Source organism: Colossoma macropomum, unplaced genomic scaffold, assembly GCF_904425465.1.
Source record: "Colossoma macropomum unplaced genomic scaffold, Colossoma_macropomum, whole genome shotgun sequence".
NCBI classification, from domain to species: Eukaryota; Metazoa; Chordata; class Actinopteri; order Characiformes; family Serrasalmidae; genus Colossoma; species Colossoma macropomum.
The window spans coordinates 29,808,830-29,824,660 of NW_023494793.1; the positions used below are offsets into that span (position 1 = coordinate 29,808,830).

A 15,831-nucleotide genomic window follows, 5' to 3' on the forward strand; every position below is an offset into this window, starting at 1 on the left:
GCTGGATTTTAGCTCAGTAATCAGATTTCTCACAGCATGTAAACTCTTACTCTGATTTCTTTCAAATTTCTTAATGTGCGCATGTGTGAAACAGACCAGAAATCAGCAAGCGGCGTTGCTGTGAAATGGCAGCAAAGCACTTTTGGAGCGACATTGAAACCAAATACATTCTCAACAAAATGAAAGATATAAATATTCTTCATCTTCTAGATAATGTATGTTTCTATTTTCAGGAAAAGTGGCTCAATGTTTTTTAAAAAAGCTGCGGCATGAAGTTTGAGTTTTACGTTAGGTTTACGTCACGTCTTCTTCTGTGAGTTTATTTTCTGGTTGCAAAGCAGAAATCTGATTACTGCCTGACTAATGTAGACCCAGAGTTTCTCCATTATCTGATTACTCACGTGCATGTAAACGCGTTGATCGAATTATTGACAAAATCTGATTTTCTGTAGTTATCAGATTATTAAGTGCATGCAAACGCACTATGTGTGAGATATTGAGTTTGAGGTAAACTGGGAGGGACTGCAGTAAACACGGGGCTAAGTTAGTGGCCAACGCAAGTAGGAATTTTTCCAGTCATCCAAACATTTGCATTTGCTAAAGTATAGCACAGTGGCTAGGCACATATGAAAAGCAACAAATCATTCGAGAATTCCACATTTTTTGGTGAAGTTACATTAGCCAGTAGACACTACAGAAAGAATTTACTGCTTGGCAGCTCACACATCCTGTGGCGGTAGATAGGAACAATTGAGATAGAGAAGAGAAGGAACAGTGAGAATAGCAAAAAATTTAGAGACCCATGCACATTTTTAACATTATTTTAACACAGTTAACAGTCTGTCAGGTGGAGCTGTGGTTATAAAAAATCTGCCATAGTTCTGATTGGCTTAAGAGGGTCACCTGATGCAAGCTTCCTCAAACTTAAATCCAACTGAGGAGACAATAAAGATGAGAAATCTCTCAGATCTCTCAGTTCAAATCACCAATATTGTTCTTTATTTGACAGTCCATAGTACATTTATGCAATTTTAGCCTATAGCTAAAAGCATAAACAGAATAGTAAAAATAAGTAGAAAGACCCTTAAAGTTCCACTCCTCTGTAACCCCTTGAACCAAGGGCTTATTTATTAAGTTATTAACTGTATTATTTAGTCACCAATATAAGTAATTCACTGACTACTATGTAATTAAGTGAGGACGTGAAATCTGGACCCACAAACAGGTCCATAGGTTTTAAGAGCTTAAATTACATGAGTATGTATGCACACACACACACACACACACACACACACACACACACACACACAGTGCTCCCTCTGTCCTTGTTGCCCTCCCTTCATGGTTTTCACCCTCATATAGAGCCTTCTAATCGGATTCTGACCTGCAAAATTTCTCTTTCACACACACACACACACACACACACACACACACACACACACACACTCACACACACACACCAGGCTCTGGCTTTAATGCACATGTGCAAACAATTCAGATACAGAAACACACGTTAAAGTACTTGATCTTGCCACTTCACTATTGCCACAAAAATGTGTATGTGCCACAGATAGTAGTTCAAAGTTCAGATGGTCTCAATAAATGGTCTGTGTGTGTGTTTTCGTACATTTTCGTACTTTTCCCTTCACTTGAACTAAGGGGCCGAGCCCAAACCTTGAGCAAAAACAGCCAACAGTGCTTTACACCACTCCAGCTAATGCTTGGCATTGCACATAGTGATCTTAGGGTATGGAAACCCATTTCGTGAGGCTCCTGATGCAGAGTTTTTTGCGATGTTGCTTCCAGAAGCAGATTGTGAGTTATACAACAGAGGATAGTTACAATTCAGCACTTGCCAACCCATCAGTTTGTCTGGTCTACCACTTTGTGGCTGAGCTGTTGTTGCTCCTAGACACAACCATGTCATAGTTAGAGCACTTTCATTTGACTATGGCAGATCTTGCAGGGCAGAAATTTCACAAAATGATGTGGCATCCTATGACAGTGACAAAATTAAAGTCACTGAGCTCTTCAGTATGACCCATTCTACTGCCAGTGTTTGTCTATGGAGATTGCATGGCTATATGCTTGGTTGTATAAAACTGTTTTCACCTATTGTATAAAACAATAGGTGTGGCTGAAACAACTGAGCTCAATCATTTGGAGGGGTGTCCACATACTTTTGGCCATATAGTGTTTATGTGCTTAAGTCAGAGACTCCTAAGACATGTCTAAAAGACCAAGCTTACTGAGAAAAAGGCAGAAGGGAAAGGAGGACAGTACAGAAAGAAGAAGGAAGGAGAGTGGGCACAGAAAAGAAAGAAAGACAAAGTGTTTGTGCTTATGTGTGTGTGTATATGTATATGAGTGTGTGTGTGGTGGGGGCAGAGAGAGATAGAGAGAGAGAGAGGCAGTGCTGGATCTGCTACAGAACAGACGGTTGGACAAACACCCATGTTTGGTAGAGAAATTCTTGTCTGGCTGCCATTAGACACCAAGAATGAAAACAAAATGACCAACACGACCCACTTAATTATCCTGCGTGAGTGTGAGTGTGTGTTATATCTGTAAATATATTTCACTCTTATGAGCGTTGCTGTCTTTGTTAATGCTACACTGCTGAATATATGGTATGTCTGTTAGGCTGTTGGAGTATATATATGAGTCTGTGAGTGTACATTACTGAGCGTATGTGTGTGTGTGTGAGAGAGAGGGAGAGAGAGAGAGGGAGAGAGAGAGAAACAGAGAAAGAGAGATGCATGTGCCTGCATTTCATTATTTAATGTTCAGTATCTCTCAATCAGGTAACTGGTGTGATGAGGTCAGTTGAATGAGTGCTTGAATACCTGTTCATAATACCACGCTTAAAACCACAAATATTTATATTTAATAAAAAAACATAACTTTTAAGTATGTATTTCAATAGATGTGTCCCAGTTTTGATTCATGAAAAACAGTCACAAATTTATGCGTCCCTTTTTGTAATGGACGTCCCAAAGATGCCAAGAGACAGATGTGCTGGACTGTTATGTCCGATAAGGAGACAGATGTAAAAGACATAAATCTTCTGAATGCTTTGTTTAGAGATGTGTCTTCTAAGTCAGTTTAGCTGAATGGATAGGCAGGTTTTCCACTGTCAACTTAGTGCTCCAAGTTCAGTTCCATCTTGAGTAAAGTAACTTCGGTACGCAAAAATAAACCACCACTGTGAAAAATTCTGAATGCAGAATTTTGGCTAAAATCTCACTCAAATAAACACTAAGTTAGACCTTATTCAAAATCTACAATATACAGAGTGAAACAGTAAGTAGTTACAGAGCCAAGATATGGCAAATTGTGGTCAGTATAGCTGACTGTCGGGTTTTTACTCAGTTGCTTGTTAGCTAGCTAGTTAACTAACTTTGGGTTTTTTGGGTAAAGAGGTTAGGCTAGCATTAGCAAAAATAAAACAAAAAGAGGGAGAGTTTTTTTAGGTTTCACTGATGTTAAATTAAGTTGAATTTAATTGAACTTAACTGAGAAAAATGTTTGTCAGTATGACCATGAAATTAACCATGAGCTTATTAAACATGCTTGCAGAGCAAAATCACACTCTCTGATTGCACCAACTGAGACTGAACGGATCTGTAAGTTTGTATGTTAATAATATATTTAGGCTTGACTTCAGTACCTTTGCTTGATCTGTGTCTGTTGTAAGTGGATGGATATAGTGTTTAAGTCACATTAGCTATGTGCCTAATACAAACTACAAAGAGACAGATCTACTGTGTGCCAGCTTGACCAAATAGCCATTTTCTGGCTGTTGCTACTCTATAAGTTCATGATGAACAGACATTTTGGGGCCATTAAAAAACTTCTGGGGGACCATGCCAACAGACCCCCTAGTACGGGCTTAGCCCCACATCAATGAATCTCTAGTAATACCCCGGTAATTGCAATTTTCGCATGGTTTTAAAATCAAATGTTTGGTTGAAAGCAGTGCTAAATAAGCGTCTAATCCAGGAGTGTTCTGAAATACTGATGGGGTCTAAAGCAAAAGATGAATCTTCTGAATATTATTAGCAGGGAGTTTATGTGTGTATGTGTGTATGTATGTGTGTTACATGACTGACTGTAGAGTGTTTGTGTGTTTCAGGGCACTGGTGTTTATTGCACATGGAGCTGGAGAGCACTGTGGAGTGTATGCAGACGTTGCTCACACACTAAATCAACACGGCTTGTATGTGTTCGCCCACGATCATGGTGAGTGACAAACTCAACAACAGTGTTGTAGTCAAGACTATTAGAGCCGAGACCGAGTCAAGACCGAGACCCAGACACCTGGATATAAAAAAAGTTAACAATCTTTCAGCCCTACCTCTACAGCTGTGCGTCTAACTTCATATGGAGTGACACTCTGTAATAAAGTGAGAGTGAGGAGAGGCCAGTTTGGGAAAAGCTGTCGCTGTACAGAATGGTAATGGGTGGCCTCCTCTTAAAGAAATATTTTCAAATGTACACAGTTTTCCTCTCATGCCTGGGCCACATTACAGGATGACTGGCTCAATTTTGAGGCCTATTTGCCTGACTATCACAAAAGGTGTCCCAATTTCGGGAAGACCCCATTCATGTGTTTTTTAAATGGTTATCTCCTTTTGGATGGCTTATGGTGCTTATATGGCTGACATTTGTATCAAATATGTTACTTTAGTTCTTTAGTTCCTTTTGTCCATTGGAAAAACAGGCTTTCTTTGTACATCTGAAGAAAAGCGATTTGCACAGAGTTACATAGCAGCTCAAATGAGTTTGAACCTTTCATGGTCCAATATACTAAAATATGCTAATGAGAAGATGTGCCAGGTACCGACAACAGCTGTGACAGGCATCATGAAGCCAGTGTCTGAGCCCCAGCTGCTGACAAGAGCCGTGGGAAGCAGCATGAGTGCGCACTGCTGATGCCAAACCAGCGTCAGCTATCTCTCATTAAGAGCCACATGAGCACCTGAGAGGGAGAGACACAACTTGTTTCCCCTCCACCCTTTTCCTCAGCCATCATGTCCCATGGCAGTTTCACCAGGGTTGAATATGAGGTGTGGTAGAAGTTAGCATTAGACTAGCAAGAAGGCTCAAGCACCAGCAATTCTGGCTCACTGATGCTGCACTGTGGCAAGTTTAGATGATAAAGGCTCAAAACTGAGCAAGTGAAATGGAGTGACTGGTGCTGTAGTGACTGAAAGACAAAACCTTTCTTTTAGTTAGGGCTTATTTTTGTTTCTGCTCTGTCTCATCTGTTCAAACGGAGACAGCCTGCGCTGTTGCAGGAAGGGGTGGGGTTTAGAAACAGAGCAGCTGGGAGGTGTTTACAATTGGCGTGATCCTGCATATTTAAAGATTTTCTCATTCCTAATGAATGTTGAGGTTTAGTGATGCATCTATGCTTTTTTGTGGTTTCTTGGGCAATAATACATAAAATATTTAACAATTTATTAATGGTTTTTGGGCTTACAATCATTATCCTGCGGTGTGAGCTGTGTATAATTCATTCTTATCACACTGATCAGCTCATAGTGTAGTTGTGACCAGCCAATTTGGAATCATAACCATTAATCATGTTCAAGATGTGCAAGATCTCAGGTTCTGAGAGATGAGACTTTTGATGGGGCTGCTGATTCGTGAGCATTATGTGTGGCGTTTTGTTCTGGACAAATCTTGTAGTGTGGGGGCTTGGATGACAGAGGGATGACTAAAGATAAGAAATCAGTAAAATCTTCCATTATATGTGGGATCTCTTGTGATTTTAATATTTGTTAGGGTTTTAAAAAGGCTGTAGAGTGAATCAGGCATTAAATCTAACTTAACAGCCAAGAAATTTGTAGGGTCCAAAGTTTGCTTCTTTATTTTGCACGGGAGGTAAAAGCTGATCCATCAGTTAGTATTGTACAAACTGTGTGCCTCAGTCATTACACACTTGCCTCACACAGTGAGGACTTGAGCAGTCTCAGATAGCCTTGCATATGTGGTTTCTGGCAATGTACGTCATACTGATACCTATAAAAACAGACAAATGTGTAGCGCTTATATAAAAACAGTAGCAGCCATCTTAAAGCCTGAAGTTTTTCATACTTGTTTGAGGTAAGGTAAAATGCTATTTGGTGACTGTAAGCTTCCTTTACTTGTTAGTTGCATGAGCCTTGTACCTCAAACACCAACCAGTTCTTGAATGATTAGCTGCATTTGGAGTAAGGGGGAAATTTTGTAAATTTAAATTTTTGCCTGAACTACTCCTTTAATTGCGATGCAGTATGTCCTCAGTATGGAGCAGCATCTATAGAGGGTAAAGGGCTTTAATGGGTCTATATGAGGCTGAATCTCTTGAGCAGAGAGACGAAAGAAAAGCAATCAGACAGCTGTATTTGACTGATTATACACTGCTCTCCAGTTGAAGTGGCTGTCATGACTAATACTTCGAGATATCTGCTATCTCCTGCTGCTGTCACACACCCAGACACGCACACATACATGAATTCCCAGATATACAGAGAATGAAAGCATAAGAAGGAGATGAAGATTAGGGAGATAGAGAGAGAAGGAGAGGAGGAGAGTGCGGGGGGGGGGCTGAAATAGCAAGGAAAGAAAGAGTTAGAGAAGATAGGGGGAAAGAGAAAGAGGGGTGAAAGAGCGTATTGAAGGAAAATATCAAGTGCACGTGCTCAGAATATTTAAAATGTCACTTGATGTCAGAGTGCCATGGTAACTAATGATTCACAGCGGCACCACGTTCCACAGAAGTAATGTGTGTGTGTGTGAGAGAGTGAGTGTGTGTGTGATTTCTGGAACACACTGTGTCTGGTCTCTCACTGTGAGTAATCACTTCTATTGAAAATCATAGGAGGTTCCATTAGACAGGCAATTTTCCTCTTGATTTCTTTCACTTCTCCCATACTTGCACTTTCACTCTCTCTTTCTTTGTTCTTTCCAGCATGTTTCTTTTCTCGCTTGCACTTATTGTAGTGCGTATGTGTGTGCAAGTGCATGTGTTTTGGCAGAAAAATTCTTTGTGCCTTTCCATCCTCTTAATTCCACTTTTCGTAATGAAATTATTTTTGATTATTTTGATTAATGCTCTCTATCTCTCTCTCTGTCTGTCTCTCTCTCTCTCTCTCTCTCTCTCTCTCTCTCTCTCTCTTTCTCTCTCTCTCTTTCTTTCTCTCTCTCTCTCTCTTAGTGGGGCATGGCCAGAGTGAAGGAGAGAGGATGAATATTAAAAACTTCCAGATTTACATCAGAGATGCTCTGCAGCACATTGACCTCATCACCGGACGCTACCCCAGCCTGCCAGTCTTCATCCTCGGCCACTCAATGGTGAGACAATCATCTCCTCCAGTTTTTAACCCCTTAAATTTCCAGGCTTTTTACACGCTAACACTGTGAAGCAAACATTTAAATGTACAATTGCATTGCGTCGCAAAGCTTTCAGGATGCCTACAGTGGAAGCGTCAAGTGCATGTCAAGTCAAAATGTAAACAAACTACGGACCTATCAGAAAATATATTGAGACTTCAGCTAAAATGAATCCTAGCTGCACTAAAGGATTGGCCAGTTAGCTAAGTATCTATATCAATTAGTGACGCAAAACAAACGGCACTCATTTAGCTCCAACTGCCAAATTCTTTCTAAATTGTTTCCTTCAAAATGCTGTTCAGCTCTTTAGAATACTTATGGAAAGGGCAGTAGAGAGGGAGTCCCTTTTTCTTCACTTCATGGAAGAGTTTCTCCTCATCCAGGAGAGATGGAATAGGAGAGTAATGCAGCGCAGTGCGCCAAAAATAGAAACAGGGCGTCCATCAAAAACGGTGAATCGCACCGCATCTCTCTGGTGTAGACAGCTTCATTGTTTATAATGGGAGCATTTTGGTTTTGTCATCGTCACTCGCTCGCGTCGCTTGCTGTTAGGACTCGGTGTGAGGCTTATTATGCAGTAACTGTTTGGAAATGGGGTGGCCAGTAGCATAGTTAAAGAATTTGGAGCAGTAAACCAGCAACAAGAAGGTCATAGGTTCAAATCCAAGGACTGACTGGATATTCCTGGCTGTGTCCTTGAGCAAGACACTAAAACCCCCACTGCCCCACGTGGCACTGCTCTGTTGGTGACGCTGTGCCGCTACCTTGTTAGGCAGCAATTTTTTTTTCTCTTCTAGGAAACATAAAGTATGACATAACAAAAAACTTCTTTCCTCTAAACAAGACTGTACACACTACAATAACTTCATAAAATTCAAATCATAATAAAAATTTCCTTTTCTACATATAAACACTTAAATATTGAATCTGCACTTGAATTTACAGCTGAATCTCTTTGCTTGTTTTAATGAGCTATGAGTAAGAAATAATTCTGATGTTGTTGTGACGTCTAAGGGTTACATGAGTAACCGTATGTCCATCGTAAACCTCTTCCTCTGCCGGGCTGAGAACCGCTCTGTCTGCGTGAGCTGACCACACAAACACACCCAGGCAGGGATTTCCTCTGCATGCCAGCAGAACTCTGTCATGGAGACACAAGTTGTTTTCTTTCAGCCTAAGGCTGTAATTTTTCCATCTTCCCCAAAGAATGTAATTGGTGTTGTTGTGGGTACTGCTGTAACTACAGTGTCTGTAAAGAGTAGCCTCCACAATAGTAGCCCGTGCTCTCTGGGTATCAGGCCCTGAATGTAAATGAAGTGTTAGTGAGTAAACATCACCTGTCACTGTGTACAGCAATGTAAAGGCAACTGAACTGACCTTAACAGCAATTACTATACTTTGTTGTAATTATATACCTGGTTTACTATAGTTTTATACTTTCTGTACTTTTAAGCTATAAAAAACAATGTCCAGTGTTACTGTAGACATACAGTTACTGCAGTTATAATGCTGCAGCAATTTTTTTAAGTGGACATTTTTCTAACAAAATGAAAAATTTTTACTGTTTTTTAACCTAAAGGGCAAAATCATTTCTTTTTGGTTACTGAGATTATGGTTGGGGTTATACAGATACTTATAAGCAGTAACATAATTATAAGCATATACATATTTTGTGTATGTGTGTACATATATATATATATATATATATTTATATATATCACTATAAATGACATCTAACTACATTACATTTTCTTGTATTAACTGGGACAGGACCCAGCTGACTATCTGAGCGTTGTGCATGTGAGTGCGTGTGGGTTAATGTTTACTATATTAAGCATAACACTTCTTCCGACAAACAGAAAATTTTCCAGGGCAGCATGTTAATATTTACTCAAGCAGATATAAACCAGTGAGGCAGCTGGAAATCGGTACAATAACAATAAACCATTATTGAATTTCTGACATGCAGAGCTATTGGTGTCTATTTAGATTGGCGTGGGGTGTGTGCACTTATGTATTTTGTAGAGGAGAGGATGTAGAACACATTGTTTACTTTTCAGTCTCTGTATCCCAGACGGACTGAAAATGGTATTTTGTGCAGGGTAGACAGCATGGCATTTGGACACAGTCATATAGTGCGGTGTTCTGATTGTCTACAGCAGGTCGCCCTGTCTAGCTCAGGTATACCGGAGCTGTGTCCAAAGAGCTGAATCAAACTTCCTTTCCTGTTTGCTTCCTTTGATTTTTTCCTTATCTGGTATGTAGATCTTTGTCGTAGTCAGCGCTGCCAGTGTATTTAATGAGGCCATGGACTACAGATCAGGCCAAATCAAGGTTTCATTCAGCTATTCAGGGGCAGCCCATAGCCTCACTATGATGAAAGTGGTAGTTTGGCAAAAAAAACAGAGTTACTTAATGTCAGTTATGTATTTTTTGACAATGGATGAAAAACTACAGACAAAATTTAGGCTTTGAGATGCTGCTACTGCTTTTAGCTTTTGTCATTTATCACTGTTGCAGATAACAGTGTGTCATACAGAGCCAGAAACCATTCTATTTAAGTCTATTAGAGATTATTTTACAGCTCAACACAGTAGTGATGTAATGTAGTAATGAAAATATAGGTATGCAGTTTGCACAATGACAATTTAGTGATATAAGCTTTCATTCAGGTCAGCTACATTAGCCTCCAGTGCAAAACTGAAGAAGCAAACTTTGGGCACTAAACATGTCATTGCTGACAGTACATTTGAGGTGAGAGGAAAATTATGTAAATTAGATTTTTTCCTAAACTATCATTGATCCTGTTGCAGATCAGCATAAGCCAAACTCCAGCTAATACTGTAAATCTGGACATAACAAAGGAAACCCACATAGCAACTTATTTCACAATATAGTGACCCACTGCCTGAGCAGGCACAAAAGGAGATGTTTTGAAGAGTGAAGAAGGACATGACTGCACTCTTGAACCTTCTGACATCATACATTCTCAAAATGGTTGTGTTAAAACACACAACAACATGTAGTTAAGGACAAGTTAAGGGCAAGACAATATGTGTTCATTTAACACAACCAATGCATAATGTAGTCAGAATTTTAATACAAATATGCGCTGTAACTACACAACTTGTGTTAGAGATACGTTTGCTCTTGTGGCACCACAGGGAACCTAAATCTATGTTTTCTTTCAAAGTAGTGTGTCCTGTATGTCCTGTGAATATCTTACTATACATACATACATACATCATCTAAACCGCTTATCCTTCTGGGTCGCGGTGGGGTGCTGGAGCCTATCCCAGCTGTCATTGGGCGAAAGGCAGGATACACCCTGGACAAGTCGCCAGTCCATCGCAGGGCATGGTGGAGATGCAGGTGAATATCTTACCAATGTTCACTAAATGGCTGATGGATTTTGCCCAAATCCTCCTTCAGTGTAAACTGACCAGTCCTAATCTTGAGTAGTGCTTACATAAGCACCGTCCTCTCCAATCACAAGGCTTTGTCCTGCCCACATAGCTTTAACAAAACTGTGCTCCTCTGTGGTCTTTCTGTGTTTGAGTCAGAGAAACTTACACAGAGAAACCTAACAACCAAGCTGACATCTGTCTACCTGTCATCCGTCTGTTGGTTCCGTTCAATTGTTTGTTAGTCTTTGATTGTTCAACCGGCCATGCCAGCATTCCCTGAGAACCTTACTTTCTTCAAGACGTCGCCATATAAAAGCCAGATAATGTTCTTTAGTGAGTCATGGACACAGCAGGGGACAGTCTGCAACACTACCTGCATGTACAGCTTGTTTTACTTATTCCTCTGCAGCTTCAGTGGCATAGCAGGCTAAGAGTGTTGGACTGAGGGATGTCACTCACACATGCTCATTAGAATATTAGGACCGTGGCCAGATCTCAGATAGGCAGAGGTGTAAGTAACGAATTACATTTACTCTCGTTACTGTAATTGAGTACAGTTTTCCCTGTAATGGTACTTTTTTGAGTAGAATGACATAGTAGTACTTTTACTCTTACTTGAGATCTGAGCTAAACAGATATCGTATTTATGGGTTTCTTCTCTCTTTTATAAAGCTTCTGTTTATGAAACTTAAAATCTGCTGCATATATTTTATTACAAGTGTCTGTCAGCTACTTTAGTTGACAGGTGTTGCCCACAGCCTACAGTTTGCCGTTTAAAATACAGCCTGGTTTAGCTCCTGTATTAGGAGATAAACGGTCGTGAACGGCTAAAAAATCTAGTCTAATACAGGTTCTTTGTAAACTCTGGACAGTGATTGTGTCACGCTGTCGTTGACTGGCCTGATCTGATCTGTCCCTACCTCCCCGCCCTCTCTCTCTTTCTCTCTCTCTCTCTCTGTCTTCCTCTCTTTTATCCGCTCGCTCTCTCTCTGTCTCTCTCTGTCTCTCTGCCTTGGTGTTTGTCTTTAGCTGAGAGGTTGTTTAGCTGTGTAGCTGTTTAACTGTGAAATGCAATAATAATGTCTGATTCTGTATGAAGTGATCAGCATGATTACAAGTGAAATATTTTGCAGTAAAAATCAAAGTTGGGTAAATTGCTGATGTTGCTGCTGATTTTAATGGTGTAAATGTTCTGAACAGATATCAGTGAAAATATACAGTCTGAAGGCTGTGAATGTGTTTACTGTCTGTAATGGTTCGCACTGATTAATGTAAGCTAGAGTCCAGGGAGCTGATGGGCAGCAGAACTCTCACTAAAACTACATTATTAGTTAAGCAATCCACTCATAATTTTGACTCTTAAAATTTTCTCATAAATTAACTTAATTAAACAGTAACAGATCTGTTCAGTCTTTCAGGGGTCCTAAAATACCTTATTAGAAAAGATAAACTAGGATGTCTTATATAATCATCTAACCATAAAACACATGCAGTTTAAAGTAAACCTTGTTCCTTACACAGTTCACAGAAAGCTGTGCAGAGTGAACTGTGATCAGTCTCAGCTCTCAGAACTTTTGCTTTAGTGTTTTTCTGTACAGATTATTTCCAATGATGCAGCTGAGTCAGCTCAGAAATATGTTCAGGTTGTGACAATGGAAATACGAAAAAGTAACTAAGTACCTCGGTACTTAAGTAGTTTTTTAATGAACTTCTATTTCACTCAAACTTGAGTAATTTTATTTACTAATACTTTTACTTGTACCTGAGTAAATTATCACTACAGTAACAGTACTTGTACTTGAGTAGGGATTTTCAGTACTCTTTACACCCCTGCAGATAGGTCTGATTTTAAAGATGTTTTTTATTATGGCCTCATTCTTAATCTTACATTTTTCATTCAAACTTTCCTGGATGTTTAATATAACACTCATTTTCAGTATCATACCAACAGTGCAAACATTTTACACTTCCCTGGGACTTTAAAATAGTGAGAAAACAAAAGACATGTTAATTATCACATCATTTTCGAAAGTGTATTATGATGGTTAGAGGTGTTCTTAAGGGAATAGTTCAGTGACAAATCAAATGTACACAGTTTTCCTCTTGTCTTGCCTTGCTGAAAACAACAGTAGAAGCAACCTTTAAGTCAGAATTTTGTCTGCACCTTTTTCCATTTTAATAGGTAACAGTAAATTACATAATGGCTGAAACTACAGAGTGCCCAACAAAAGAAGCAAACTTCAGACATTGAACATGTCTTGGTTGATCAACTACATTTGGATGAAGGGAAATGTTGTGTAAATTAAAATTTTGTTAGACTAATCCTTTAATGTTGGGGTTTTTTTTAGTATCTGTGGTGTTCATGTTTTGAGCTGGAGGCTGTCACATCTGAAGGAGAGGGAGGGGATTTCACAACTGCAGTGAGAATAAAAGAGCACGCATGAGTCTGGGAACAATTTTCTTTTTCTCCTCTGAGTATGGTGGTGACTGTGTGCACACGCGTGTGTGATGTTCCAGTAAAGCGGGCTGTCATAGTGAAAGTGTGTAAAGCCCATTGCCCATGCTCATCTCTCACTCTCTCTCTCTGTTTTAGATCTGCTCTGTACATCAAAACCACACTGCCTTCCCGTTCTGTCTCTGGGTGTCTCCCGCCCTCACTCTCTCACCAGTCTCATGTTTCTGTTGTTATTGCAGTACTCAAACTGCTGGATTTTTTGCTTTTTCCTTTCCCCTCCCTCACTCTTTCGTTCAGTGCTTTTATTAAGGCTGTTCATGTGAAAACATTTTTTAAGCAGAATTCTAATAACATTCGCTTATAAATATGCACTATTCAGTTCTGATAAGATTTACTTTGAATTGAAAAGAATCATAATCAACCAGATCGCTGGGAGGTTAGATACGTACTTTAAATATTTTTGTAAAGATCTGAATTGAATCACTATGAACACAGAGATGTATACTGAATCATTTTGTAAAGAATCATAATCAAATCAAATCACTATGAGCTCAGAGATGTACACTGAATCATTTTGTAAAGAATCATAATAAAAATCAAATCACTATGAGCTCAGAGATGTACACTAAGTCATTTAGTAAGGAATCATAATTAAATCGAATCACTATGAGCTCAGAGATGTACACTAAATCATTTTTCAAAGAATCATAATCAAGTCAAGTCGCTATGAAGTCACAGATATACACTGCACTGTTTTTTAGAGTTATAATCAAATCAAATCACTGTGAGGTCAGAGATGTGTACTGAAACGTTTTGGAAAGAATCATATTCAGTTAAAATCACTATGAAGTCACAGATTAACATTCAGTCATTTTGTAAAGAATCGAAAATAATTTACATCACTTTGAGGTCAGAGATAGACGTTGAATAGTGTTGCAAAGAATCATAATCAGATGAAATCACTTTGATTTCAGAAATGTACACTAAATCATTTTGTAAAGAATCATAATCAAATCAAAGCACTGTGAGATGAGAGTTGTTCATGGGATTGCTTCTAAAGAATCGTAATCAAATTCAGTCATGGTGAGGACAGAGATGTACATTGAATTGTTTTTTAAAGAATCATAATCAAGTCGAATCACTATGAGGTCACAGGTATACACTGCACTGTTTTTTAGAGTCATAATCAAATCAAATCACTGTGATGTCAGAGATGTACACTGAATCATTTTCTTAAGAATCATAATCATTTGAATCACTAAGAGGTCAGATGTTCATTGAGCAGTTTTGCAAATAACTGAATAGAATCACTATGAGGTCAGAGACGTACATTGAATAGTTTTGTAGAAACCTGAATCAAACCACTATGAGGTCAGAGATGTACACTGTATCATATTCTAAATCATCATGATCAAATCAAATCATTTTCAGGTCAGAGATGTACACGCAATCATTTTCTAAACAATCATATTCAAACTGTATCACTGCGAGTGCAAGCTTACTTGTTAAGTTATTGTTTTATATCCCATTAAATGTCTCTGAGGCCTTCTGGGACAACATGCAGTTTGCGGCTGTCGCTACAGCTGAGTGAACCTGTAAGTACTTCAGGAACAGGAATGTTACGAGAATAAACTTCTCAAGAAAGCACAGAGCTTGGAGGATGTATGAATGTGGCTTCATAATCACTGCCTGAAAAAGCACAGTTGCTGTGCCCTTTAAACATTGCTATGATGCCACTGCTTTACAGTTTTCTGCCTGTACCTGACTCCCAGTGTAATTAAAAGGCTGAAATGAAATGACTTTATTACCGTACGTAATTTGTGTCAGCTATAAATAGAGTCCTCTGACTGAAGCATTTCTCTCACGCAGGTTCAGGTTTCTGTTGACAGATTACAAGTGTTGGCATAGAATCATTTAAGCATCCCAGCAATTTTTTTTGACATTTATTTCTGTTTTTATTTATTTCCACATTTCTATCATGTTAGGATGTTATTAGCATTTAACATTTGGTCTGTTTACACTTCTGTCTATGAGTCATTTAAAGCATTGTGGTGCGAAGAAATAAAGTGGATAGTTTTGTAAAGAATAATAATCAAAAAGAATAACTATGAGGCCGCAGATGTACACTGAGTAGATTTGTAAACAAATCTAATCACGGAGGTTCCAGACGTTTGCCAAATCATTTTCTAAGGAAGACACTAATCAAATCAAATTCTTATGAGGTCACAGATGTACCCTGAATCGATTTCTAAAGAATCATGAATCAAATCATTGTGAGGTCACAGATGTACACTCAATAGATTTCTAATGAATTGAATCAGATTGCTGTGAGGTCACAGATGTACAGCAATAGTTTTTAATCTTTTATCACCTCTTTATTTTGCTCTCTCGATCTCTGCTTCTGTACTACTGTCTCTCTTCCTCATCTCTCTCCATCATTCTGTTTCATTTTGTTTCTCTCACTCTCTCTCACTCGCTCTCTCTCTCAGTGTCTATCAGTGTCTTATATAATGTCAGACTGGTAGACCCTTACATAAGCTCAAAGTCTTCAGCTCGTTATGGGGCCACTAACACAATGCTGCCATTTAT

The 15,831-nt window shown here is 39.0% G+C and overlaps 1 protein-coding gene across 1 annotated transcript in view; it reads left to right on the forward strand.

Moving 5' to 3' along the window:
- Positions 1-15,831, forward strand: part of mgll (monoglyceride lipase) — a 46,369-nt gene that overhangs the window by 14,520 nt on the left and 16,018 nt on the right. Inside the window, exons 3-4 of the mRNA XM_036579121.1 lie at positions 4,136-4,242; positions 7,205-7,341. Coding sequence (XP_036435014.1) covers positions 4,136-4,242; positions 7,205-7,341 — 244 coding nt within the window. The remainder of the gene's footprint in view (positions 1-4,135; positions 4,243-7,204; positions 7,342-15,831) is intronic.